The sequence below is a fragment of the Aquila chrysaetos genome, unplaced genomic scaffold, assembly GCF_900496995.4.
Source record: "Aquila chrysaetos chrysaetos unplaced genomic scaffold, bAquChr1.4, whole genome shotgun sequence".
NCBI lineage: Eukaryota > Metazoa > Chordata > Aves > Accipitriformes > Accipitridae > Aquila > Aquila chrysaetos.
The window spans coordinates 1-11,400 of NW_024470388.1; the positions used below are offsets into that span (position 1 = coordinate 1).

General features: G+C 56.9%; 1 protein-coding gene, 1 long non-coding RNA gene and 1 pseudogene across 2 annotated transcripts; 1 reads left to right on the forward strand and 2 right to left on the reverse strand.

The window, feature by feature from the left end:
- Positions 1 to 211: 211 nt before the first annotated feature.
- LOC121233116 lies at positions 212 to 3,010 on the forward strand (annotated as a pseudogene).
- A 1,196-nt stretch (positions 3,011 to 4,206) lies between these two features.
- Positions 4,207 to 5,909, reverse strand: LOC115338104 (centrosomal protein CCDC61-like). The gene is made up of 8 exons (XM_041121869.1): positions 5,865 to 5,909; positions 5,522 to 5,563; positions 5,253 to 5,394; positions 5,079 to 5,157; positions 4,915 to 4,976; positions 4,734 to 4,815; positions 4,557 to 4,620; positions 4,207 to 4,440 (listed from the first exon to the last, which is right to left on the reverse strand). The coding sequence occupies exons 1-8, from the start codon at positions 5,907 to 5,909 to the stop codon at positions 4,207 to 4,209; spliced, it is 750 nt and encodes a 249-aa protein (XP_040977803.1).
- Positions 5,910 to 6,075: 166 nt separating this feature from the next.
- Positions 6,076 to 6,686, reverse strand: LOC115338117. The gene is made up of 3 exons (XR_005931908.1): positions 6,632 to 6,686; positions 6,426 to 6,509; positions 6,076 to 6,332 (listed from the first exon to the last, which is right to left on the reverse strand). It is a non-coding gene; the product is annotated as an uncharacterized LOC115338117 (long non-coding RNA).
- Between the last annotated feature and the right edge of the window lie 4,714 nt (positions 6,687 to 11,400).

An 11,400-nucleotide genomic window follows, 5' to 3' on the forward strand; every position in this document is an offset into this window, starting at 1 on the left:
GGTGCGGGGGGAGGGGTCAGGGTGCAGATGGGGGGGGGGTCAGGGTGCTGCAGGGGGGTAAGGATGCTGCAAGATTTGGGGTGCCTGGAAGTCCACAGCTGGGTGCTGGGGGGGAGTTCCAGGCCTGGGTGCTGGATGTTTTGGGGGTCCAGGGCTGGGTGCCCCCAGTTGCAGGTTCCATGCCAATCTGTGGAGCAGCACCTCTGGGGACATGGTGCTGCATGTCAACTCCTGCCTCTGTGAGGCCGCACGGGTGCACAACACCTGCCAGCACAGGTGCTGGGGGCCCAAGGAGCAGCACACCGCTGGCACCATGCCCTTCCAGCACGGGCAGCCCTTCCAGGTGAGCCGCTGCCTGCGCCTGGGTCTAGGCCTGGCCCCAGCTGTGGTCCCAGTCCTGGTCCTGATCCTGGCTGTCATCCCAGTCCTAGTCCTGGTTCTGGGCCTGGACGTGGTCCTGGTTGTGGTCTCAGTCCCAGTCCTGGTCCCAGTTCTGCTTCTGGACATAGTCTTGGTCCTTGTCCCAATCCTGGTCCTAGACATGGCCCTGGTTCTGGTCTTGGTCCCAGTTCTGGTCCTGGCCATGGTCCTGGTCCTGGTCCCCATCCTGATCCTGCTCCCAGTCCTGGTCCTGATCCCAGCACCAGTCCTGCTTGTGGCCCTGATACTGGTCCCAGTCCTTAGCTGGTCCCAGTCCCAGTCCCAACCCAGCTCCTGCCGGGTGGGTGTCCCCAGGGGGTCCCTGGGGGGGGGGGGTGCATGTCCCTAGGGTGGGTGTCCCCAGGGGGGTGGGGTTCCCTGTCCCCCATGGTGACACCGGGGTCACCCAGCTGGAGATCTGGCCACTGAGCCAGGCTTTCGCTCTGTGGGTGAACAGGCGCCACGTCTGTGACTAAGGCCACTGGCCGTCACCCACCACCATCGACCAGCTGGAGGTGGCCAGGGACATCACCCTTGCCTGCATCACATGCTGAGCCACCCCCCCATCCTGGGGACACCCACCATCAGGCACCGGGCTTGGAGATGGGGATGGGGATAAGGATGGGGTGGGGACAAGGATGGGCGTGGGGACAAGGACATGGTGGCTCTGGGCACAGGGACAAGGACAGGGCTGGGGACAAGGATGGGATGGGGACAAGGACATGGTGGCTCTGGGCACAGGGTTGGGGACAAGGATGGGCGTGGGGACAAGGATGTGGTGGCTTTGGGCACAGGGATGGGGACAATGATGGGATGGGGACAAGAATGAGGAGGGAGACAATAATGGGGAGAGGGACAAGGACATGGTGGCTCTGGGCACGGGCCTGGGGACAAAGCCGGGGTCTCTCCGGGCAGGGGCTACCCCAGGCCTGTGTCCCCCCCCGCTGTCCCCACGAGGTGCCCCCATCACCCTGCAGGACCCCCATTAAACCAGTCACTGCTGCTCCCCGTGTCCCTGGGGCAGGGCGGGGACATCGGGGCCTCCCTGGGAGGGGAGGGAATGGGGGTTGGGGACCAGGGGACACCCAAGGGTGTCGTGTCCGTGCCCGTGTCCCCCCCCCGCCCAAGCGCCACCCGCCGCAGCGCCCCCCCATTCCGCCGCTAGGGGGCAGTGCGCACCACCCTCTCGCCGCATGCGCTTCTCCCCCCATGGCAACGCCCGGCCCGCTCATCTCACGTGACGCGGCGCTCGCGCGGGCCGCCCGTCATGTCACCTGCGGCGGCGCCGGGAAGGAGGTGGGAGATCTTCCGGGGGGGGGGGGCTGGGGGGGCCCGTTGGGGGGGGGACTCTGGGGTCACCGTGGGGCTGAGGGAGGGGGCGGTTTGGGGGGCCCGGGGGCCCTGTTGTGCCGGGGAGGGGGGATCTGGGGGTCCCCGTGCTGCTCGGGGGGGGGCTCTGGGGTCGCCGGGAGAGGGCTGGGGGGGCTGGGTGTGGGACTCTGGGGTCGCCGTGGGGCTGGGGGGGTCTGTGGGATCGGGGGGGGGGCCTAGGCGGGGGAGGCTGGGGGTCCCCGTGGGGATCGGGGGGTGGCCTCTGGGGTCGCCGTGGGGCTGGGGGGCCGGGTTGGGGGTGCGGGAGTCCCTGGGGGGCCGGGGAGGGGGGAGCTGGGGGTCCCCGTGGGGCGGGGGGGGGTCTGAGCACAGAGTCGGGGAGGGGGTAGATACTCTGCAGGACCCCGGGGCCAAGGCCGGAGCGCCCCCCCCCCAGGTTGGGGCCGTTGGGGGGGGTGCTGCCCCCCTGCCCCCCCTCCCCAGGGTGGTGCCAGGTAAAGCCTCCGAAAGTGACTCGGAGCCGGAGCTGCTGGGGGGGGCAGCCGGGGTGTCCCCGGGGCTGGGCTAAAAGTGCCAGGTGAAGCCTCCGAGACTGAAGAAGAGGAGGAAGAAGAACGGGGGGGCCAGAGGCCGAAGCCCCCCCCCAGCAATGGCAGAGGAGATGGCAGCAATTTGGGGGGGCAGCCGGGGGGGCCCCTCGCTGCTGCAGCAGCGGCTGGGGGAAGGTTCGGGGCGGTTGCAGGGGGCGGTGGGCAGCACCTTACAGCAAAGCTACAGCACTGCCACCTGGCCCCTGGGGGGGGGCCCTGGGTCGGGCGCAGGCAACTGCCGCCACTCACTGCCTGCACCTGGCTCGCCTGCGCCTGGCTCGCCACGACCTGTGCGCCATGGCTGCCACCGTTGATATCGTCACCACCTGCCGCCTCCTGCCCAAGGTCCACAGGGAGCTGCCAGCACTCTGAGTGGCACCGGCAGCTTGACAGAGCCGCCACCGCCAGGATCCAGCACAGCGGTTGGTACCAGTGGCAGTGTTGCTGGCTGACATCATCTGCCTGATGTCTGCGGGCAGTTGCCAGCAGCAGCAGCATCCTCATGGCATCACCAACATCTTTGTGGTGTCACTGGCATCCTTGTGGCGTCACCAACGGCCTCATGGCATCACTGGTGTCCTCATGGCGTCACCAACAAACTCATGGCGTCACTGGCATCCTCATGGTGTCACCAGCATCCTTATGGCATCACTAGTGTCCCCGTAGCATCACTGATACTGTTGTGGTGTCACCAGCATCATCATTGCATCACCGGCATCCTCACGGTGTCACCAGCGTCCTCATGGCATCACCAGCACCATGTCCTCTGCAGCAGGGTGGTTGCCGCCAGCATCATCACCGCAGTGTCCTCCTGAGGGTGTGGTCATGGTGGCACTGGCCCTGAGTCGTGGCTGTGGCACCCCACGCTGTCCCCAAAGACCTCCACACTGGGGTGCCATCGTCACCGGTGTAGCCATGGTGGCACCAAATGGTGGCTTTGGCACAGAGACCGCCCACCTGGCCCCCCCAGGACCTCTGTGCTCTGGTGACGTTGTCACCGGTGGTCTTGTGGCCGGCTGCCACCATCACCAAACTGTGGCCCCGGCTCAGCTCCAGCCACTGTTGTCCCCAAATACCACCATTTTGTGTGACCCAGAACCAAATAAAGCCCTGGCAGCGCCACAGCAGGGAGCTTGGCCAGCACTGTGGGGACAGCAGTGTCACCAGAGGGGGGACAGGGACACCCTGGGGTGTCCCGCTGTGGCAGGGGGGCAGGGTAATGGTGACATGGGTGCTGGTGTCACATCGCAGTGGCCCTTGAGCTCGGTGGTGGGACAGGAGTGTGGTGTCCCCAAGTCCTGGCACTGTCCCCTGTCACCCCCTGGCGATGTCCCTGGTGTCCCCAGCAGCAGGACATGGGGGGGGGACGACACACACACACCAGCCCCCCCCCCCCCAAGAAGCAGGACACACCATGGGGCCACACAAGGGTTTATTTGGGGGGGGGGGAGGATGGGATGGGACAATGACACTCGCCCCACACCAGTGTTGTCACCCCTGGGGACACAAGGAAGGGTGAGGGTCCCCGGGGGGTCTGGGGGTCCCTGGGGGGGGGGGGGGGTGTCACATGTCGGGGAATGTAGCAAATCTGCCGAATGCCTGACGGTGCGTGAGCAGCGTGACTTTGAGCAGCTTGTGGTGTATCCTTGAGAGTCTGGAAAGTCCTGGGAAAGAAGATGATAAGAAGAACTGTCTTAACGAATCCGCAGCTAAAACTGTTACCCAATCATGAATTGTTAGTTACTAACTAAACCAATCATATATGAACACATACTCTGAAGAAAGTTATAAAAAAGCTTGTTAGAACAATAAAGTAGCCATTTTGGCACAATCTGATGTTTGTCGTGTCTGTCTCTACTGCAAGTCACATGTGGGTGTCCAAGCTGTCCGTGTACTCCTGCAGCGCCTGCAGCTGGGCATCAATCTTACCCAGCTTGGGCGAGGCCTCCTTGTAGCAGTTCTCGGGGGGGGGGGGGGGGGGAGGGGGGAGCAGAGGAAAATGGGGGTAAAAAAAGCCTGAAGGGGGGGCACATTTACTGGGGTGCTTGCCAGCAGTGCTGCCTGTGGGTGGTTTGTGGCTGGCAGCCAGGCGAGGGACCTGGGGGTGGAGGGAGGCGGTAGGGTGGCACTGATGTGTGTGTGTGTCCCCCACCACAGTCACCCTGCTTTGGGGGTGCAGGGGGGGTGGTCCCAGGAGTCTGGGCAGCCACTCACTGTGCCAGAGCTGTTGCAGGATGAGGTGCTCAGGGGTCTCTGGGTACGGGTCACCCTCCTGCCCCTGCCCAAAGTGGGGGGGGGGGGTGTTTAAGGGGTGCCTGGGGTGGAGCTCAGGGTGCCCTGAGGGGGGGGAACAGACCCAGGCATCCTGCCCCCCCCCACCCTGGCACTTACCTGGGGGGCAGGGGCTCAGAGTGCTCATTGGCTTTGCTGCTGGAGCTCACCACCAAGCGCCAGCTCCAGAAGCTTTCAGCTGCAGGGAGAAATGGGGGGGGGGGGGACAAGCTTAGGGAAGAAGGAGCTCCAGCACCCAGTGGGTGCCCCCCACCCACCCCTTGCATTCTCCACTCACTCGAAGAGCTGTGGCCACAGCTCCTCACCAGGTTGGTGCTGCCAAAAGCCTCCCTGCACCTCTGGCTGCACTCAAAGGAGACCGTGGGGGGGGGGGGGGGGGGCCCCCCCAACCCCCAAGTGCTGGGGGAGGCAGGGGACGGTGACAACCCCAGTGTCACTGCTTACTTTTTGAGCTTGGTCACCTTCTGCCGGTGCTGCCAGGCTCTGATGAAGGTGGTGGGGTTGAAGCATGCCGGGTGGGGGCCTGGCAGGGAGGGGAGGGGGTGAATGGTGTTGTGTCCGTCCCATGTCCATCCCCCCCCCCCCAACACTCCGCATGTGTCCCCAAGTGTCCCTTACCTGCAGATGATGGGGACCACACCAGGGGAATGACCCTGGCTGCCACCACGACTCTCCTGGGACGTTCAGCATGGCGGCCAGGTGCCCAATGGGGAATGTTGCTCCTGGGAATAGGGGGGCTGTGCTGACAGGTGTCCAATGGCTGCCAAGGGGACCAGTGCCATGAGGTGGGGGAGACACCCCAGGCTTTTGGGGGGGGGGGCCCTCGGCACCCCACCCTGGCCTCACCCCCTCTTGCAGGAGGCCAACTCAGCCATCAGGCTCTTCACCCGCAGCTGCAGTCTCCACTCCAATGCCTTCACCTCTGCCAGCTGCGAGGAGAAGGGGGGGGGGCGGAAAAATTCACCGTGCCGCTGGCAACACCCCACCACAGCCGGCAGCCCCCCAACTGGCAGCAATCCACCTCAGCGGTCAGCTGCCGGTGTTTGTGTTGGTGCTGGGCTTTCTCCCGCAACAACTCATCCTCCAAACATCATGCCGCTCACTGCAGCGCTGTCGTTGTCCCACCATCCAGCTCTCGCTGTAGCACCGCCCGTTTCTCCTCCAGCACCCGCTGCAGCCTGGCAGGAGGTGTGGGGGGGGTGGTTTTTGGGGGGATTCCTCCATTCTGACCGTGAGGCAGGGGGGTTCCTGAGCTCTTCCCAGTGACACCGGCATTGCTCACTTGTCCCACAGGCACTGGATCTCAGCATCTTGGCAATCCTCCCCACGCTGAGCCCAGAGTTGCACCAGCTCCTCCCTCAGCTCCCACACCAGCTTGCACAGCTCGACAGGATCTGGCCTTCCCGCATAGGGCAGTGGCAGTGGGGTGTGGATTCTGGGGGGGGGAACCGGACACATGGTGGGGGTGACGGTGATGTCCCCTCTGCCGTATCCCCCCACCTGGTGTGTCGTGTGCTCCCCTCCCTGTATCACCTGTTGAACTGGACAGGGTAGATTAGGATGAGGTGTAACACTTGGCACTGAGCGGGGAAGCAGTGGAAGGGGGGGGGGGGGGCGGGCAATTGCCCCCACTTTCCGGCTCTGTAGGGTTTCCAGGTCAGCATAGGTGAGGAGCTCCAGGCTGATGGACTTGCTGCTCTGTGGAGAGGAAAAGTTTTGGGGGGGGTGGAAGCTGAACCCCCCCCCGAAACGCTGTGGTGATGGGGTGGAGGGGAGCAGTGCCAACCTCACCTGCATCAGCACTGACTCCAGCATGCTGCAGAAAATCCCCAAACTGCTTGAAATTCCCCATTTTGTGGGTCAGGTCCTCGATGACTGCAAGGAAGGTGAGAGCTTTGGTCTGTCAGCATTTGGGGGGGGGGGGGGGTGTCTGCGAGAGACTGAAAGAGTTAATGCCTCAAACATTGTGGTGGGGCAAGTTCTGCTGAAAGACAAACCCTGCACAGCAAGGAACCCAGGTGAAAAGCCCATCAGCTCAGACATCAGCGACAGGAGGGGGAGGGCGTGCCGGAGGCTGCGCAGCTCCCTCTTCTGATAAGCTGTTCTGATACAAAGATCGAACAATGGCCGTGTCTGCAGGGAAGGAGAAGTTACTCCACAAACGACCCCCAAGCCCAAAGGCTCACAAGCTGCTCATTAACCTGACGAGTTCGGGTGCCTGCCCGAAGGAGGGGCAAGGATGATAAAAGGACACAAACTGAAGCCCCGGGTGCGCAAGCCCATCGGGACTGGACCCCTCGGCTGACTTGACGGTGCAGAAACAGACTCCACAATCGGTGAGACTGTAAAGTAGGTATGTTCATTCAGCGCTGGGCAGCACTGGTGGGACTACCCCCCAAGTCGTGCGCACCCGACTCGGCGGTTCACCTCAAGTTTATACAGTCAAGTGTTACATATTCACAATATGCCTATACATATGCATGACCTATCCCTGCTTCTTATTAAAATTAGCTCCGAGAGGTCATTTCCATAGTCTCCTCTCAACTGCGCTTGCGCAGTGCCTCTTTATGGTGGTCGTCTGGTGGTCGCAGAGATGAAGATAGACGACTCCTCTTCGTCACCGCTAGTAACCTCTTTTCTTGCGCAGGCTCAGTGGTTTCTTGGTATTCACCCAAGCCGCAAGACCAGTCTTGGCTGGCTCTTGGAGCCTGCTCCTGCTTCTTATCAGGAACTGTCTCTGCCTCATTGGCTGGTTCTTGGGGCCAGCTCTTCTTATCAAGGACTGTCTCTGCCTCAGCTAATTTCAACAATGTAAGCGCTAAACATCATCTTTCATCCCCCTTTATTATGTCTACTGAGATTCTTTTGACTCCCCTTGTCTCAGTCCCCCCTTTTCTAGAAAATAGTAAATTCTTTTACTATATCCAACTCTAGTACTTCTAATACATTGTTTCCCTATCTAGCATTCTCTCAAAATATTTGTTGGCACAAACAGTTGTTTTAGCCATGTTAAATTTGGTAACCAGGAAGTTAGTTTTTCCCACACCTCAGAAAATCCCCATGAAGTATCATCTTGTGAGTTGAACAAACACGTTCCCATCCCATGCTATGCTCCTTGTCCCCACGGTTGCCCATATTACCGCAAAAAAACTAAGCGTTCCATCGGGTTTTGTGGTGACTTTCCATGGAGTTTTGGGTGTCTTTTTCACTCTGGTGTGATGAATCCAGGCGCTCTGTTCCTTGATCCTAATCGCGGTGAAGGAGGTAAGTAATACTTGAAATGGTCCTTCCCACTGCAGCTCCAGAGTTTTTCTGTAAGAGACTTTATTACACATAATCTCCTGGTTGTATATTATGTACAGGCCCATCCAAACCTCTCCCTCGAGTCCCTACCACATGCTTCCTGATTTTATTAAGTTGCTTACCTAATGCTACCATGTAAGAAGTCATAATTTCATCCCCCGCTTGCACAGACACCCCTCTCTGTATCCCATAGGGTCGTCCATAGAGGATTTCAAAGGGGCTCAGTCCTTCTTTCGCCCTTGGTCTTGTTCGTATATGCAGAAGGGCTAAAGGGAGAGACTGAGGCCATGTCAAATTTGCTTCTTGTCCCAATTTCGCAATTTGCTGTTTGATTAAGTGGTTCATTTTTTCCACTTGACCACTCGACTGGGGGGTGATATGGAGTATGAAGCTGCCAATCTATACCCAAATGGCGGCTAATTTGTTGTACTATTTTTGAGACAAAATGTGGTCCTCTGTCAGAGGACATGGTTGCTGGAACCCCAAAACGTGGTATTATCTCTTGTACCAGTATTTTAGTTACCTCCCGAGCTTTAGCCGTTCTTGTTGGGAATGCTCTGGCCAACCTGAAAAGGTATCAGTTAATACCCGTAAATATCGATACCCCCCTTTTCTTGGAAGTTCTGTAAAATGAATTTGCCATTGTTGTCCAGGCCCATTGCCTTTTTCCAATCTGGCCCATTTCTGGCTTGGGGGTATTCTTAGGATTAGTCTGAAGGCAAAGATCACACTGTTGAGTCACCTGTCTCACCGTGGTATATAAATTTCTAGCCACAATTTCTCTTATCAAATGATTATACAGAGCCTCTGTTCCCCAATGTCTTTTCCTATGTTCCTCCCGTATCAAATGCCATAATAAGCAAGAGGGAACGATTAGCTTTCCCTGTGGGGTATGAGCCCACCCCTCTTCATTATATGACCCTTCTAAATCTGTAATGAGCTTCTGATCTTCCTTGGTGTATTCTGGCTTACCTTTAGGGAGATTTGTCTATCAGGAATTAAGGCCCCTTCTTTTTTTACCTGTGTTTTGGCCACTTGTTTTGCCTCTCTGTTTCCCAGCTCATTCCCTTTTTCCAAATCTGAGCTCACTTTCTGGTGTGCCTTAATATGCATAATTGCCACTTTCTCAGGGAGCTGGACAGCTTCCAGTAACTTCAGAATTTCTTCTGCGTGTTTGATATTTTTCCCTTGAGAACTCAGTAGTCCTCTCTCCTTCCAAATTGCTCCATGTGCGTGTACAACTCCAAAGGCATATTTTGAGTCTGTATAAATGTTCACAACTTTGCCCTGGGCCAATTCCAGGGCGCGGGTTAGAGCAATTATTTCTGCCTTCTGTGCGGAGGTGTTCATGGGGCAAAGCCCCCGATTCTATTACCTCTTGGCTGGTGGTGATGGTGTATCCCGCGTGTCGATTACCATTTAGGACGTAACTGCTTCCGTCTGTGAACCAAGTTTCCCCGTTTTCCATGGGGCTGTCTTTCAGGTCTGGGCGACTGGCGTATGTTGCTTCGATGGTTTCCAAACAGTCATGATGTACCGGTTCTCCTGTGTTCCCGCTGAGAAAAGAAGCTGGGTTGACAATGTTAGTGACTACAATCTCCACATCATCCTGCTCTACCAATATAGCTTGATATCTCAGGAATCTTTGTGGAGAGAGCCAATGTCCACCCTTTGCTTCCAGTACTGCTGATACTGCGTGAGACACCAAAACAGTCATTTTTTGGCCCAGAGTAAACTTTCGGGCTTCCTGTATGTTCAGTATCACGGCTGCAACCGCCCGCAGGCATCCAGGCCAACCTTTTGCAGTCGTGTCTAACTGCTTAGAGAGGTAGGCAACTGCCCGTCGATATGGACCCAGGTTTTGTGCTAACATTCCCAGGGCAATGCCCTGCTTCTCGTGGAGTAAAGAAGAAACGGCTTACTCACATCTGGGAGTCCTAAGGCCGGGGCCGACACCAAAGCCTTTTTCAGTAGCTCAAAGGCTCGTTCGGTCTCCTTGCTCCACTCAAGGTGTTTCTGCTCAGTGGCTGTCAGCGCATACAGTGGTTTAACAAGCAGTCCATAATTATAGATCCACAATCGGCACCACCCCGTCATTCCCAGAAAAGTCCGTAACTCTTTCACTGTCTGAGGTCTCCGAGTTTGGCATATTGCCTCTTACGGGCCTGTCCCAAAGTTCTTTGTCCCGCACTAATTTCATAGCCCAAATAATTCACTTTGCGTTGCATTACCTGTGCCTTTTTCTTGGATACCCGGTACCCCTGGAGTCCCAGGAAATTCAACAGACTCACCGTCCACGTCATACAATCTTTCTCTGTTTGTGTGGCGATCAGGATATCATCCACATACTGCAACAGCTTTCCCTCCTCAGACGGGGCTTCCCAGGATTCTAAGTCTTTCGCAAGCTGATTGCCAAAAATGGTAGGACTATTCTTAAATCCTTGTGGCAACACCGTCCCAAGCGAGCTGGGTCTTTCGACCACTCTTGGGGTTTTCCCATTCAAATGCAATAATTTTTGGCTGGCTTCATGGAGAGGGAGGCAAAAGAAAGCATCCTTCAAATCTAAAACAGTAAACCAAGTCAATTCAGGTGTTAATATACGGTCAACAGGGTATATGGGTTCGCCACTACCGGGTAAAGATCTTCAGTTATCTTATTCACCGCCCGTAAGTCTTGGGCCACCCGATATGACCCATCGGGCTTCCGAACAGGTAATATAGGGGTACTGATTCAGACTCACACTCTTTAATAATCCCAACTGCAAAAATTTTTCTATCACCAGCCGGATTCCCTTCTCTGTCTTCCTTCTTTAGGGGATATTGTTTAATTCTTACCGGCTTTCGGCCCTTCCTTGATCCTAACTTCAACAGGTGGAGCACTTTTCGCTCTTCCAGGTGTATTGGTAGCCCATACCCCTGGGTACACTTGGTTTAAGACGTCCTCGTTAATGCTTCCTTCTAGGGGGAGACTGGTTAAGGTTAGGCTCAATATTTGAATATATTGCTGATCTTTTACCTCCAGAGTAATTCTCCCTTTTCGAATACAATTTTTTGCTCCCAATTGTTCCAACAAGTCCCTTCCCAAAAGTGCCTTTGGGGAGTTGGGCATATATAAAAATTTATGAATGCCCCACTGTTTTTCCTAATTTATATTCTAAAGGTTTACAAAAATATGCCTTTTCACTTTGGCCAGTCGCTCCTTTCACCATGACATAATTATCTCCCAGGGGCATCAAAGCTTGGTTCAGAACCGAGTATGTTGCCCCCGTATCTACCAAAAATTCTACCTCTTGTTGTGTTTTCCCTAGCTTAATTATAACCAGTGGATCCGCTAGGGTAGATTCCCCAGGTTCCCATCAATCTCCCTTCACATGGGCTACCGTTCTTCCTGTTTGAGCCCTCTGATCCTCCTCCTTGTTCTTTGGGCATTCCTTTTGCCAATGACCGAATTTCTTACACAAAG

Coding starts and splice junctions, on each gene's coding strand:
- LOC115338104 (XM_041121869.1), bottom strand. CDS start 5,909: ATGCCGGTGTCACTGGGAAGAGCTCAGGAACCCCCCTGCCTCACG. Junction 5,564..5,864: donor AGGAACCCCCCTGCCTCACG/GTCAGAATGGAG, acceptor TTCTCCTCGCAG/CTGGCAGAGGTGAAGGCATT. Junction 4,816..4,914: donor GAGCTGTGGCCACAGCTCTT/CGAGTGAGTGGA, acceptor CATTTCTCCCTG/CAGCTGAAAGCTTCTGGAGC.